The sequence below is a fragment of the Carettochelys insculpta genome, chromosome 1 (genome assembly GCF_033958435.1).
Source record: "Carettochelys insculpta isolate YL-2023 chromosome 1, ASM3395843v1, whole genome shotgun sequence".
Lineage (NCBI taxonomy): Eukaryota > Metazoa > Chordata > Testudines > Carettochelyidae > Carettochelys > Carettochelys insculpta.
The window spans coordinates 44,947,317-44,964,095 of NC_134137.1; the positions used below are offsets into that span (position 1 = coordinate 44,947,317).

At 47.9% G+C, this 16,779-nt stretch overlaps 1 protein-coding gene across 8 annotated transcripts in view; it reads left to right on the forward strand.

Moving 5' to 3' along the window:
* Window positions 1-16,779, forward strand: part of ZMYM2 (zinc finger MYM-type containing 2) — a 196,336-nt gene that overhangs the window by 118,785 nt on the left and 60,772 nt on the right. For all 8 annotated transcript variants that reach the window (XM_074985173.1, XM_074985237.1, XM_074985228.1 and 5 more), the window contains one exon: window positions 9,128-9,278. In XM_074985173.1, coding sequence (XP_074841274.1) covers window positions 9,128-9,278 — 151 coding nt within the window. The remainder of the gene's footprint in view (window positions 1-9,127; window positions 9,279-16,779) is intronic.

The following is a 16,779-nucleotide window of genomic DNA, read 5'->3' on the forward strand; positions in this document are numbered from 1 at the left end:
CACCGGAGGACACCGCACATGCGGCATCGCCCTCGAGCGTGCCGAGCTCGGTGCAGACGGGGCCGGAATCCCCTGTATGCTCCCCAGCCCGATCCCTGCCGGCAGCAACAGCGAGCGGGACGGGAGGAGCGAGCAGCCCCCAGCCGCAGCAACAGCTGATCAGCGGCGGCACGGAGAGCCACGTGGAAGCAGCTCAGCCTCCGATAATCAGCCAGCCGCCCCGCACCGCAGGCAGGGCGGCGGCTAAACAAGCGCTGGTACCAGCGGCACCGCAGGCAGCGGCACCGACCCCTGGGGAACCGGCGGTGCAGAGCGCGCAGGCACGTAGCCTGCCGGCACTGGAGGACACCGCACGTGCGGCACCGCCCTTGAGCGTGCCGAGCTCGGTGCGGACGCCGGAATGCCCTGTATGCCCCCCAGCCCGATCCCTGCCGGCAGCAACAACGAGCGGGACGGGAGGAGCGAGCAGCCCCCAGCCGCAGCAACAGCTGATCGGCGGGGGCACGGAGAGCCACGTGCAAGCGGCTCACCCTTCGATAATCAGCCAGCCGCCCCGCACCGCAGGCAGGGCGGCGGCTAAACAAGCGCCGGTACCACCGACCCCTGGAAAACCGGCGGTGCAGAGCGCGCAGGCACGCAGCCTGCCGGCACCGAAGGACACCGCACATGCGGCACCGACTTCGAGTGTGCCAAGCTCGGTGCGGACGTGGCCGGGATCCCCTGTATGTCAGGGGCGGAGTTACCTCCTCAAGGGAGGGGGAAGACTGCACACAAGAGGAGGCATTGCAGCCCCTCTCCGCACAGGGCTGTGTAGTTGCTTTCTCACAGCCCTCCGCTATGTTGCAGACTCCAACTAGAAGGCAGGGGTCCCCCCCCTCCTTGGCCTACCCAGAGCCCCCTTCTCCATTTCTGCAACCAGCCTCACCCTGGCTGGGACCACCTCCACCCTTCCTGGGATTTGAACCGCTGGACTATTAGGCAAAGTCGCTCTCTCCAGGGTCTCGACGGTCTCCCTCCCCCAGACGCAAAGGGTATGCACCAAGGGAGTGGTCTAGGTCACCTTCCCAAGACCAGTGCTTATACTGCCGTGGTCGCCCCTACCACGCAGGGCATAGACACCATCGGCAATCTACTAGGGAAAGATCCCTACGAACGATCTCGTACCCCCAAGGGCAATTGTGGCCGGGGACAGAGACTTAAGCATCTCAGGGGGGACTGGTTATGGAACCCCGAGATTTTTCCTCGCACACCTCTAGTGAGAGGGTGTACCATCATCAGCAGGAACCGGAAGGGTCCAGAAAGACGTACCCCAGCGGTTCCTCGCTTTCCTCCCCGGATGAGGCTACGGCCCCGGGGGGCGTCCATCCTCCGGACGATCTCAAACAGTTCCAAGAGCTGTTTTACGAGGGTGGCCTTCACGCAAGGCTTCCAGACAGCAAAGGTGCAAGAGCAACACCATAAGCTCCTCAAAAATCTGAGACCTCCGGCCTCCTCCAAAATAGCAATACCGCTGATGACGCAATCTTGGAGCCTGCCACTATGATATGGCAGACTCCTGCGACTATTCCGCCTGTCCACAAAAGAGCGAAAAAAAAAAAAAAAAATACTTCGTGCCCACGAAGGGCATGGAGTTCCTGTTCAGCCACCCACAACCAAATTCTTTGGTGGCGGAGTCGTCGCAACGTGGGGGAATAAACAAACATGCCAAAAAGCTAGAGCTGTTGGGCAGAAAGGTCTACTCCTCCTCCACGCTACTGTTGCCAATGGCAAATTACGCAGCGCATCTAGCGAACCATAATTTCAACAACCACATTAGGTTGACCTCCCTCATGGACTCGCTTCCAGAGGGCACGAAACCAGTGCTCAAGGCCATCATCCGACCATTTTATAACCAGTGGCAAAGGATCACCACAGACACATGGGTGCTGGAGATCATAGCCACGGGGTACGCCATCCCCTCCCAGTTGCTCCCACCGCCATGACCTCCACCCGGGGCCCCACCTCCAGGAGACCTCCCATGTAGCGAGGCTCAAGCAGGAGGTAGACCATCTCATGCTCGTAGGGGCAGTGGAAAGAGTGCCGGAGCAACTGCAAGGGAGAGGGTTCTACTCGAGGTACTTCCTCACGGGGAGGTCCATCTTAGATTTTCGAGGCCTCACCGGTACCTGCGCAAGCAACGTTTTCGGATGATCACAAACGCCTCCATCCTTACGGCACTAGACGATGGAGATTGGTTCGCAGCCCTCGACTTACAAGGTCCTACCGTTTGGGCTCTCCTCAGCCCCCAGAGTCTTCACCAAGACCTTGGCAGTGGTGTCAGCCTACCTGCACAGACAGGGGGTATTTATATTCCAGTATCTGAATGACTGCCTACTCAAAGGGGCCTCAAAGGAGGAGGTACTACGCATAATATGTGTCACAGCAGGCACGTTCTCTTCGCTCGGCCTGCTTATCAATCTGACAAAATCAAAGACAGACCCCACACAGGACATAGAGTTCGTAGGGGCACGCATAAATTCTATTACAGCGAGGGCGTATCTACCAGAGACTCGCTTTCGGGCCATCGGCTCCCTCGCGCAAGGCTTCACCTTCAGCCCTATGGTGCCGGTTCTGACGTGCTTACAGCCGCTGGGCCACATGGCAGCAGCAACGTTTCGTACAACAGAACGCCAGGTTACACATGCGCAGCATGCAGCATTGGCTGGCGAGCGTATACAAACCGGCAGCACACACTGTTCACAGGATGGCGTCGCCCACAACGGAGGTGCGCAAATCCCTGCAACGGTGGGTAAACCCAGAGAACCTGCTAACAAGGGTACCCTTCCACCAACCACACGTATTGGTTTTTCTTACTACAGATGCCCCCCTCATAGGGTGGGGAGCACACATGGGCGAAGAGGTGACGCAAGGGCTGTGGTCCTCTATGGAGCAGTCACTGCACACAAATATACTGGAGCTCAAAGCAGTGTTCAACGCCTGCAGACACTTTCGAGACCAACTGAAAGGCAAGGTAGTCGGGATCAGTACAGACGATACCTCCACCATGTTTTATATAAATCGGCAAGGAGGAGCTCGGTCCCGTGCCTTATGTGTAGAAGCAGTCCGGTTGTGGAACTGCTGCATCGCCAACAATGTAACCTTGAAAGCCTCGTACTTACCAGGCGCTCGCAATGTGAAGGCAGACCAGCTGAGCAGGCGTTTCGCACTCACGCACAAGTGGCAGATCCGTCCCGATCTGCTGCAACCGATTTTTCCACGCATGGGGTTTTTCCCCAGATAGACCCTGTTTGCTACTCAGCACAACAAGAAGTGCCCACAATTCTGCTCCAGGGCAGGACTGGGACGGGGGTCCCTGAGGGATGCCTTCGCGATCTCATGGAGGGGCCCCCTGCTTTACGCTTTCCCTCCCACAGTGCTCATCCACAAAGTGTTGCAGAAAGCCAGGAGGGAAGGAACCTGAATGATCCCGATAGTCCCAACGTGGGATCGACAGCAATGGTTCCCCCTATTCCTGCGCATGTCGGACCGGCCACTGAGGTCCCCTCCGGTGGCGCGGGATCTGCTCACGCAAGCCCAGGGGTCCATAGTGCATCCGCACCCCCAAAGCCTGCGACTACAAACGTGGTTAATCCATGGCTCAGCTCCCTAGAGAGCACATGTACGGAGGAAGTGCAGCAAGTCCTAGAAAGTAGCAGGAGGACTTCCACCAGGAAGACCTTCAAGCAGAAATGGACTCGCTTTACGGCATGGTGTTCTACCAAACAGCTAGCCCCCTTTCGGTGCCTATGGCTGTGATATTAGAGTATTTACTGGACCTCAAGAGAGGAGGACTCTCGCTATCCTCGTTTCAGGTCCACCTGGCCGCCATTTTGGTGTTCAGACACGAAGAGGAAGGGCACACGGTGTTCGCCCATCCCATGGTTACCAGGTTCTTCAAAGGGCTGGTAAGCCTATACCCCCCTCAGAAACCGCTTCCACCTCTGTGGAACTCGGACCTGGTGCTTAATGCGAAAAGGGGACCACCGTTTGAGCCTTTGGCCACGGTTTCCCTCCGCCTCCTTATGATGAAGACGACCTTTCTTCTCGCAATCACGTCAGCTCGCAGGGTGAGCGAGCTTGAGGCAGTTATGGCAACGCCGCCCTGCGCTGTTTTTCCAAGGAGGCGGTAACCATACGGCTGCATCCAGCCTTTGTTCCTAAAGTTTCTTTCTGAGTTTCATACTAACGAACCTATTGTTTACCCTTGTTTATCCAAAGCCTCATAACTCTAACAAAGAGGTGCGCCTACACCTCCTGGACGTGAGCAGGCGCTAGCTTTCTATATGGACAGGACCAAGTCCTTCCGGAGAACGGATAGGCTCCTAGTCTCTATCGCTCCCAAATCAAAAGGAGAATGTCTCTCTTCGCAGAGAATCTCTAAGCACATCGTATCTTGCATAAAAATGTGCTACAAACTCAAAAAGACTCCTTTACTGGCCACGCCCAGGGCTCATTCCACTAGGGCGGTGGCAGCATCAACAGTCTTTTTTCAAGGGCGTTGCGCTAAAAGACATTTGCAGAGTGGCGACCTGGTCATCCTGTGACACCTTCGCCAAACATTACGCCCTTCACAGGGTATTCCAAGAGGATACCCGTCTCTTGGCAGCGGTCCTCTCGGGGACAAGCTGCACATAATCCGATTACCCACCTCCTATCTTGGGTTACTGCTGGGTAGTCACCTAATGTGGAGCACCCACGGGGACACTCGAAGAAGAAAGAAAGGTTACTCACCGTAGTAACGGTGGTTCTTCGAGATGTGTCCCCGTGGGTGCTCCACTACCCGCCCATCCTCCCCGCTCCGGATCTCTGTTTAGTGTTTTGCAGGAGCATCCGAGGCGGTTGGTCAAGGAACTGGCGGGGACCGGATCGCGCACATGGCCGGGAGCGCGCGGGGGAGCGGCGCGCACCGGCGCATGCGCGGTCCGGCAGAAACTGCTTGGAAGATCCGATCTGCGGCGCCGGGCGAGCCCGACACCTAATGTGGAGCACCCACGGGGACACATCTCGAAGAACCACCGTTACTACGGTGAGTAACCTTTCTGTGTGCATCCATGTGCATGTACTTCAATATCATGTATACATTTAAAAAACTGAAGGATCTAGAGTTTATAGTAAAAAAGTAACTTTCTAGCCTCACCTCAGTAGTCGAAGTTGAAGTCTGCTGATTCTTCAAATAGTTGCAGATGTGCCTGTGCTGGAGCGTTTTACTTAATATTACCAATTGGGTGATGTATGCTCCTTTTTGCCCCTTGTTGTTTCTCCAAGGGTTTGGTGGTGGCTTTGATGGTGCATCCCTAAACTTTCTCAGTGCCCTCTCACTACCCATATCCTGAGTTAGCACGTTCTATGTGATATTTACCTTATGTATTGTCTGAGAGTTTTCTTTCTTTCTTTATGTAGTCACAGTCAGTGGTAAACCTTAGTACTAGATTAGTTACATAATTGGAACCACCTTCTCAAAATTTCAAGTGCTGTCTCTCACGTGAAATAGCCATCTGCCATAGTAGTCCCCATTTTCAGTGTGTATTGTGTCTGGGATAGGGGCAAATTAAGGAGAAGTACTACATCTTCAAATCTTCCATTAGTTTTAGGCGAGTAGCCAAATTGGCTGTCCTGTGAAAGTCAGCATGACAGTCATCAACTTCCATACCAATTTCCAGCCCACTTAGGGGCAAATTATCCCTCTTTTATAGTGTTTAGGAAATAACCACAGTTACATGGATTCTAAGCGTGGTGGGACTGGGTTCTTTGAATTCTTGTTCTTGTCCATTTCCATGTTAGGTGTGTGTGCTCACCATATGCACTGTTGCCAGAAGTGTGTCCCTCAGCAATAATCCATAGAGGACCGGCACTGGTGCCCTTTGGGGTACCCTTTATATGGCCTGGTGTGGGGTGCCACCAAATCCCCCGATTTTCAGTTCCTTCTTGCTTACCCTGTTTAAGGTTCATGGAATGGTTGGTGCTCTTTGTCAGATGAAGGTTAAACACTAGCAAGAAGTAGAACCTGTAATTTAGTGTTAGTATTTCAGTTTGCTGTTTTAAGGCTTTTAGAGGATGATCTGCTACTCCCTGCAAAGGCCCATGCATAGCAGTTGATTTCCCCCTTCAGAAAACTCGGGCCTCCACTCAAGTTGAGTGATGCAGCCCACCCTGCTCTTTACCTGAGCGTCCAAACACAGATGTGGGCCTCGGGATGGTATATGCCTAAAATCCTCCAGGCTGCTTAGGAGTTGCTAACACTTTCAGTGCTGCCTGCATTGGCCCTGGTGGTACCCAGGTCTTGGGGAAAACTGGTCTTTGTCATCTTACTGCTTGACCTCACCTCAGCGACACCACTCCCCATTGTGAGGGATGTCCTGCCACTGCTTGTCCACCTGGAGTCGTCATTCCTTGGAGCTAAGGAGGCAAACTCAGCAGTGTGCACTGTCAACACTGGATTATGGGTGCTGGCAGCAGGATATGAGGCATACCTTAATCTTGTGCAGACCCCCTAAGACAGTTGCTCCCTGGCAGGAACATCTGAACGGACAACTAGCATTGCTGGGAGCTCAATGGACTGGAGCCAAGGGTATCTGAGAAGGAGGATTGCATTATTTTAGGATATCCCTCTGGCGTCTGGCTTGTAACACTTCCAGGTTGAGGCAGTTAATCGTAGGGAATGTGTGGGAAACTGGGGCTTTGCCCAGAGAACAAAGACTCAGAGGCTGGATCTTTTTGGACACAAAGTTTATTACTTTTTCCTGTATAGGGTTGAGAGTGGCCAACCACCAGTCCCTCTTTGGCTACTACAACTTCAGTATGTGGCAAAGCATTGTCAAGTTTGAGAGCTCCTTCCTGGAAGGTTCCCAGAAAAAATTCTGAGCTCTCCTTGATGAGGGTATGGCTGCAGCCATGAGCCGTGTCTACACGTGCACGCTACTTCGAAGTAGCGGCACTAACTTCGAAATAGCGCCCGTCACGGCTACACGTGTTGGGCGCTATTTCGATGTTAACATCAACGTTAGGTGGCGAGACATCGAAGTCGCTAACCCCATGAGGGGATGGGAATAGCGCCCTACTTCGACGTTCAACGTCGAAGTAGGGAACGTGTAGTCGTTGCGCATCCCGCAACATCGAAATTGCAGGGTCCTCCATGGCGGCCATCAGCTGAGGGGTTGAGAGACGCTCTCTCTCCAGCCCCTGCGGAGATCTATGGTCACCGTGTGCAGCAGCCCTTAGCCCAGGGCTTCTGGCTGCTGCTGCTGCAGCTGGGGGTCCGTGCTGCATGCACAGGGTCTGCAACCAGTTGTCGGCTCTCTGGATCTTGTGCTGTTTAGTCCAAGTGTGCCTGGGAGGGGCCCTTTAAGGGAGCGGCTTGCTGTTGAGTCCACCCTGTGACCCTGTCTGCAGCTGTGCCTGGCACCCTTATTTCGATGTGTGCTACTTTGACGTGTAGACGTTCCCTCGCAGCGCCTATTTCGATGTGGTGCTGCGCAACGTCGATGTTGAACATCGACGTTGCCAGCCCTGGAGGACGTGTAGATGTTATTCATCGAAATAGGCTACTTGGATGTAGGCTTCACGTGTAGACGTAGCTATGGTGTCCCTTCAAATGACGTCTGATGCAACAAACTCTGTTGCCCATACCATAGCATCCGTCATCTCCATGTGGCAAACTTTCTGCCTGGTCCTCTCTGGTTTGTCCCCCAAGGTACCGTAGTTAATACAGGACCTCCCATTTGACAGCCTGGTTGTGTTTGCAGAACAGACAGACAGCAAGCTGCATGGTTCGGAGGACTCCTGAACTACCCTATAAACCCTGGGGCTTTTTGTCCCAGGACCGGCACCTAAGCAGTTCAAACTACAGCTGGTTGAGGGACAAAGTAGATAGTCCTGGCCTAACCAACTGCACAGAAAGGCCAAGGGGTTTAGACTCCACCTTAGCCATCTGCCCCTTCCCCGCACTCAGTTGAGCTTTATTCATCAAATAAGGACCAAGAATTCATTTTGAAAGTGCAGCTGAGGGTGACCTTCCAGACTGTTTCCTGCATCCAATTTACCCATTTTTTCCAACTTTCCTTTTTCTTCTGTGCCTGGACTGCTGTAACCTTGGGCTGCTGGGTCTTCAACATGATGTCTCAAGACTACACCTCCAATTTCTTTCCAACCCCCTGTTCCTCTCAGGAATGCGGCTCAGGAAAGTCTCCTTGTTCAGGAGGTTCAGGGGGCACTGCAACTGGATGTGGCAGAGGATACTTCACTCCCATGCAAATATGGTGTTCTATTCCTGGTACTTTTTTTTTAATCCCAAATGCCAAGGGTGGTTTACACCCCTCTCTTGATCTGTAAGATTTCAACATGCAATTAAAGAAAACTAAAGTTTTTCATCGTCTCCCTGGCCTCTATTATTCCTTCCCTGGGTCTGGGAGGCTGAAGAGTACATACTTTTATATAGCAGTTCTTCCAGGCCACAGACCCTTCCTCCATTTCCAATGAGGTCTGCCCACTAGCAGTTTGAGGTCATCCCATTTGGCCTGGCTACAGCACACAGGGTTTTTACTAGGTGCATAGCAGTGGCTTATTTTAGGCACTGGGATATCCAGATCTACCCTTACCTTGAAAACTAATTGGTCAAAGGCAGCTCCAAGGAGCAGGTCCATCAAGAAGCCACTGTTTTGCAAGCTACGTGCTGCTTCCTTGGAACTACTGGTCAATGACAAAATGTGTGAATAGTTCCACTAAGGATAGAATTCTTTGGAGGAGTGCTTGACTTGACCCATACAAGGATTTTCTTGTCTTTTAGACAATTTTAGCTCATTGAGCTCATTATGTCATTATCTGCATTCCATCTGACAACAGCCAGGCATGTGCCTATTTCTGCTGGGCCACATGGCTGCGCAAACATTTATGGTCTGCCATGCCAGGCGCCACATGCAACCCCAACGTTCACCATAAATGGTTCACTGAGGATGTGTGAACAGGGGGCTATGTTGTGGCTCTAAGATGTCTTGGAGAGGGATGCATGCCAGGAAGGTCTGAGCTCTAGTTGAGTGGACACTATACAAATCCGAATACGTAACCCCTTTTTTATACTTTATTTTGTGTTTAGAACAAAGTATACCAGTTTTGTAGCAGAACTTGTTCTGATGATTATAAGAAACTCCACTGCATAGTTACATACTGTGAATACTGCCAAGAGGAAAAAACACTGCATGAAATGGTGAATTTCTCTGGTATCAAAAGACCATTCTGTAGCGAAGGTATGTATTTTTCTTTCTTACAATACTGATTTATTTTTATTGTCTGTTTACCTTTGATTTATGATGAGATTTCACATTTTATATATATAAATAAAATACTTCCATACTAATTTATTCATTAGTATTTGACCTGGGACAAGGTCCTTCTCCTTCTGGCCTCTCTTTCTCCGAAGGTGAGGTCAGTTTGGTTTACTAACTATAAATAAGAATTTAATCATAATCTGTTCTCTAAATGTGGTTGAAATCAAGCTACCCTGTTATTCTCACTTTCGAAAAAAGAAAAACACAAGGTAGGTGAAGTAGTATCTTTGATTGGACCAACTTCTATGGGTGGAAGGTACAAGCTGTTGAGCTTCAGAGAACTCTTCCTTTTCTTCTCTCGGAACCTCAAGCTTGTACCTTCCAGCAACAGAGGTTGATCAAGTGAAAGATACGTTACCTACCTTTCTTATCCTGAGACAAATATGGTTACAACAACCTTGCAAAATAAAAAGAAAAGTCACCAGGAAATTATATTGACATAGAGTATGGAGGGGGAGAGGGGAGTGGCACTGCCTTGGAAAGGTGAGCCAGAATTTGTTCATTTGATGATGTCCAGTTATAACTGTGAAGTCAGTTATTTTATTTTCGCAATCAGCCTAAAGACAACTGAAGTATAGTACCACCCCATGCTGGGGACTGGACATGTCTATCAAATTAAGTAATTAAATCTGTGTAGACATTTTCCTACCTACTGAGTATGCTGTCGCAGAATGCCACAATTGATGAGATTACACATTGAATGGATTTGGAATGCTGTCGCACCTCCTACTGAGCACTAGGATATCAAAAGACACACAGAACTACATTTCTGTCTGGAGTCATACTTATAGTGCTTCAGTATGCCTCAGGGACATAAACGAGATAGTTAAGCTTTAGAGCCATGTTGGTCTTTTGATGCAGTAAGCAGATGTAACCTAATTTTGGAAACTGCCCAGAAGTGTCTGCTTCCAAGTATTGGATAGGTAGCCAAGTTAGTCTGTATCTCCAAAAACAACAAGAAGTCCTGTGGCACCTTATAGACTAACAGATATTTTGGAACATAAGCTTTTGTGGGCAAAGACCTGCTTTGTCAGATGCATGAGTGGGGGTTCCAGAGGAGGGTTCAAATCTGTAGGTTCATGAAAAGGAGGGAGTCCTAGTCAAGAGGAGGGCCAAAGTTGGTTGATTAGGTCAATTCAGTCATGGAGGATGTGGCCCACTCTGACCCCTTGTCAAATCTGGCCCTCTGCTTGACTGGGACTCCCTCTTTTTCATGAGCCTATAAATCTGGACCCTCCTCTGGAACCCCCACTCATGCGTCTGACAAAGTGGGTCTTTGCCCATGAAAGGTTATGCTCCAAAATATCTGTTGTTGTCTCCAAGTAGAGCAGGTAGTAGGATCCAGTTTTCAGTTAAAGCTCTTTTACTCTATAAATCTTTAAACCAAACAAAAAAAATCCACCTTTGTTCTTTTTTCCGCTCCATTTAATTGCTCATACTGGTAATGCTGGGGCACCTGAGACTGGTATGTGAACATGAAGTAGCATCTCCTAGTTAAGTCCATGCGGTACGCTTGGCCTATTTGGAGGACAAAGGCGATCCAGATCCAGAGGTACTGGGAGCAATTTCATCATCTTCCCCTGATGAGGCAGTTTCCCCATCTTCTTCTTTGTCTCAATTTGATGCATTCAGGCACTATCAGGAACTCCTGCACAGGTGGTATCCAAGCTGCAGGTGTAACTTGAAATTCAGGAGCTCAAATATAGATTATGGGACATTTTACAGCCCTCAGGTGCTAGTCGAGTGCCCACCTGATCTGTGTCCCGTCTTCCATTGAAAGTTACATTTCTGTTCTCCATAATAGCTGCCAGAAAAGTTAGCAAGTTTGAAACATGGGGAGTGGGAAACGCACTTGAAATAAGCAGGAACACTTGAAAATAAGGGAAGCATCATTGGACTGTGGAGGGATCCTGCCTGAAAAATCCATCCAGTAAGACTTCAAGAGAAGATGTGATAAGAGAGAGAGAGATCAATCCCTTTGCTTTGTTTTCTTAACTTGTTAAATTAGTTTGTATTTTACCTTTTATTTCTTTTTAACCAACTCACCTTTTTTTTTTTTTTAATGCCTCATTACTTATAAACACTTAGGTTATGTGTACACTACACTGATCTGTTGAGAGAAGTTACTGTCGGATGAGATCTTCCAGCAAAACCTCTGTCAACAGATCATGTCCACACACAAAAGCTGATCGAAAGAGCAATCTGCTCTGTTGATAGATAGCAGCCAGACTGCCCAGTCATTGGGTCAACGGAAGGGCCGACTGGAAGTGCAGCAAACATGGCCGCCCGGGGAACTGGAAACCCTGTCCATCGACAAAAGGGTCACTGGAGTGTCTACATGGCTTTTTTGTCAACAGGAAATTGTCAGCGAAGGCGTTATTCCTGAACATAGAGAGGCACAATGCTGTCTTTGTTGAAAGTCCGTTGACAAAGCACGTTTTGCATGTAGCTGCTCTGTGGGTTTTTCCGACAAAACTAGGGTGCAGACTTTAAGGCTATGTCTATCTTTTGGTGGTTAATAAACTTGTTTTATTGTTTGTTACAACCAGTGTTTTTGATTGATGGGGTTGGGAAACTTTATTTGAGATAACAGAATTGTGCATGTTATTTTCTATTCATAAAATGGTTGACTTCTTATGAGCTTGTATTGTCCAGAAAGAAAAAGCTAGGCAATACAGGATGCATGTTTCTGGGAAAGTTTGGGAAAGTGTGGGATGTACTGGTGTCACTCTGCAATGTAATTCAGAAGTGGCTGGCTAAGTACAGGGACAGTATAGCTGGGAATAATTTACATGCTAAAAGCTATGTGTGAATAGGTAGGGAGTGGTTGCTCTTGCAGTGAAACAATGTAAAAGGTTCCGTGGATTGCAGAATTCTGGGGACACTGTTGTTCAGTAGCCCAGGTTTCACTCTGGATGATGATCCAATGTTCCAGCATCCAACATGTTTTATAAATAGAACAGGAATATCCAGGTAAAATAATGAGAACTTCAGAAGTCCTGTTCGCTCCTGAAGAACAAAAAGGTCAGTTTAACTTTGGTGAAGTTAAGTACAGCTACTGCTGCTCAGTTGAGGGTGTGTCTACACTGCACTATAAATGCGCATTTTTTGGATTTAGGATTGTTGCTCTCAGTATTTCCCAACCCATGTGGGAGTGTTCACGCTGCTGCTTAAACCTGGGTTTACAGTTGTTCAGCCTAGGTTTACAGCCTTGTAATACATCCATACTCTGCTACTGAGATGTTCTGACATGGGTCTGCAGCTTTTTTGGTGTCCACATTGCAAAATGACAGGGCTTGGACCCAAATTACAGTGGGAGATAGGCCCTGACCCACCCTTCCCGTTTTCATAGGGACCTGGGTCCTAAGTGCTGGCTGAACAGAGTCAGACTGGTGTGTATGTGGACAGAAGCTGGCCTGGGACTCAAACCTGAGTCAGAGCTCAGGTTTAGTGTGCAATGTAGACATACCCTGGGAATTACTATAAGAAGAATTGAGCTGAATAAGCTGTGAAGATGGTGATTGGCCACAAAGGACAGGCAAGTAATTTGTTCTTGGATATAATCCCAATGCAAATCATTTTACAGGAATCTAGTTCAGTGCAAGTCTTCTGACATGAGGTGTGTGTATGTGGGGGTTAAGAAGGAATCAAAAAATAAATTTTAATATGCTTTTATTAATTGAGAGTTTGGAGGCATGAACTGCTGTTGCCTTGGATAGTCACAAAGATATGGACACATTTCTAGCTTCCTCGAAGAAATTAAACAGATACTGATGTTATGAAAGTCGTCTGAGCAAAGTCAACAGAGGGTAAACACTTAGTGGAATTAATGCAAGGCTGCTGATCTACGGGTTTCAAAGCAATTGCTGTCAAGAAACATACTTTAGCTGTTATACACTTGATTAGCCACAGAACAACTTGACTGGCTGTGCTGTTTACTTCCATCCCACGATGTTGTGTGTCGCAGCCGCTGCCGAGACGCCGAATGTGGCAAGCAACCGCGAGATGAGGGTGCTGCGAGAGCCGACCAAAAATGCCAAGCTGTATCAGACCTAGGCTCTAACAATGGCTCTAGGTCTGTGGTGTAACGACCCCTGGTGGGTTTCCCTCTTTTAATAAAAACAGTTTGCTTTAAAGATGAGACACAGAGATGCCTGATTGAATTAAAAGGACCCCAGGGCAATTTAGCACGGTGGTCGGATTAAAAGAACCACAGGTGTCAGCAGTAGCTAATAAAGTTCCTTAGAGGGCGTCCCCTGGTGTTAGGTCACTGCAGTTCCCTGTATGACCCAGAGAAAATGGAGGCTAAGAGTAATTAATTGTTGCAAAAAACAAAGTGGAAGTTTATTATAAGTGTTCACCAAAAAACCCTTTTGGTTATAGTTAATCCAGTTAATTACATCTACTTACATAAAAGATGAATACAAGTGCCATTCCCATGCCTTCTGACAGACTGCCCGAAGAAGCACCAAAGAATATACACTAGTGTGCCCCTGTGCGGGAGACACTGCTCTATATGACCGACAGGGTGTTGTTTAAACTGGACAACAATCCCTGCTGTCAGTTAAGTCCACTGAGGGCACTACTCCCCAGGGACCCAAAAATAGGACAGTATAATACTGTGTTCAAGTATAATACGCTTGGGGGCCCTGCTACCCCCTGCGTTTACCTAAAGGGGGTGTGGAGCTGCTGCTTCCTAGCACCCCTTAGTTATAAGTGTTCGGCTCAGGGGTTGCTAATCCCTGACACCAATAATAACTTATAACGAATTTGTAAGTATATATAATTGTACAAAGTTAACAGCAATAAAAGGTCTTTAAGAGACACTAAACAATAAACTTATAATAATAATACTATACCTAATACTTAACGATAACAACAGTAATAATTAACAATAATAAACAGTAATATCAGTAACTGTGAATAGGAGTAAAGAGAAAGAGAGTCAATATTGAAAGGATACAGCAGCAGGAGCGGCCTTTCTTTTGTAGCCTCAGCTCACAGCTGCTTAGTTGATGAGTTGTCCAGTCCGGTAAAGAAGTCTCTTTGCAGCGAGGGCCGGTCCTGGTCCAGTCAGCCCCTTCTGGGGAGCGGTGTCAGGTGATGTGGTACATTGCCGTCACTGCTGGGCTTCGCCACGATGTTATAGCTGCGAGCTGCAGGCGATGCCTGGTGCAGCAATCCAGGTCCCCTCAGTGCCGCTTGTCTGTCCGGTGGCATGCTTTCCCTCAGGGTAGTGCGAAGTGATTTTTCATCTGCTTCATCCCGAGGGGCTACTGAAAGGGGCTGGTCCAAGTCATAAGACAAGGCCTTCCCCAAGGGCCCCATCTGTGGTGAGCAACCTTCTTTTATACACCCAGCTCATGAATTATTCATGAGTCTGGGGGCTGGGTGTGGACCTGACAGGGAACTACCCCTGACAGGTCCGGAGACTTCGGATTTTTCCAGAAGTCTTTTCCTGCCGAAAGTTACCCCCTCAGATTAAATGGATGGCTATGTATTGATTTTAAGTTAAAATCACTTTCTGAAGAAATTTCCGAAGTAAAACTTTGTGTTTTGTTAATGTATCGGGCATGACCTGTCACCAAGGAGACCTTGCAGTACACCAGAGGCTGGGGGCCTCTCAACACCCTGCCAGGGGCTTTTCTGACAGGATTTCTTGACATTGTGGAGGGCAGCATCTTTGTTCTCATCATTTGTTTGGAATCTTACTTATTTTTTGGGGCCCTGGAATAGTGATCCTAGCAGCATGAAGGGGTATCTCTCTACTTTTCATTCCAAAACCTTATTTTGATCAAGAGAGATTTGGAAAAATAGGGTCTGTCCCTGGGTGAGAATATGAAACCTTCCATCCAGATGAGGTTGTCCTCAGACCTGAATTGGTATTTGTGTCGTAGCTTTTTCATGAGTGTGGTGTGGATGTGTCTGTTCAAATCCCATGCACTCCAGGAATGTTGAATGGCAATCTATTGCGTAAATTGAACAATAGAAGGGTCAAGAAAATCTGGCTACCAATGACTGGTGACAGTTAAAGTGACTTTATAGTGCCATTTTGCATTCAAGGGAAAATGAGTTTTAAAACCTCAGTAACAAGTGGAATAGTAACAGAGAGTAAGCCGTGCTAGTCCATACACTATCAAAACAAAAAGCAGTCAAGTAGCACTTTAAAGACTAGCAAAATAGTTTATTAGGTGAGCTTTATTGTGAAGCCTGAAGCAAAAGAAGCACACCTAATTGTAGGTATTCCTGTGCTTTCCAACAGATAAGTGACTGCATTGAAGACAGAATGAACAAATCTAAGGAAATGTGCAGAATTGTAACTTAGCCTTCAGTACAAGCCTTCAGTACATGTTTTCTGAACTGCATTGAGAACACCTTGCCATAAGCACAAGCTGTGACTCGGTAACTTCTTTCCATATGGACCCTCAGAGCTGTGTTGTCATAGCTTCAGAGGGGTAACCTTGTTAGTCTGGTAGCTTCACAAATAACAAGCAGTCCTGTAGCGCATTAGAGGCTAACATATTTATTAGGTTGTGCATTTTTATGGGTAAGTCCCAACTTCTTCAGTTGGTTGGAGTAGATAAATAGTTTTTAGGATTTATATGGGAGGGAGAGGATTACCTGTCACTAGTACAGCCAGTTGAAGTAAATTGAGTAGCATGTGTCCCATTTGTGCAAATACTAAAGGTGGAGAAATTGTCTGTGTCATACATAAGGTAGTTGAGATCTCTGTTAAGGCCTAGGTTGAATACATCAAATTTGCAAGTGAATCCCAGTTCAGATGTCTCCCTCTGTAATCTTGTGGTAAAATTCTTTTGTGGAAGAATGACTGCTTTTCCCTATGGGCTTATGTATGTTCAAATGTCTGATGTCGGATTTGTGTTAGTGCACAGCAAGGTGGGCAGTGAACATGCAGCATGCTGGACTGTCAGAAACTGACAATATCAATTCTGTTGCTGTGTCTCTGAAGTTCTGTAGGACATGGTAAGAGGATACATGTAGTTAGTTAATATGTGGCAGGCCTGGCTTGCTGCATGCTAAGTAGCTTTGTAGATAAGCCGAGAATCTTCATTTGACTAATCTCTGTTTCATTTAGAAATGGTCCTCACTGCTGTTAACATCACACAGTTACATATCTTAACAATCTTGAAGAAGGAAAGCTGTATTCTTATCTGGGAATTTTCTTTTTAAGACACTTCATGTCTGACTTATTCTGAAAGGGCAAAGCTAGATGAGGTTAAAATAATTATCTCAAATTTGACAGAAGGCTTTGTTTCATATGATGATGCCGTTAAGTTTTTGAGTCTGTACCACTTAGCTGTTGTCTCTAGGTAGGATTTCTGAACAAGGTGTGGCTTCTCTCTGATTCCTATTTCTTTGTAGGGTCAAAGGATTTGAATAGGAAAAAGACTTCTAAGAT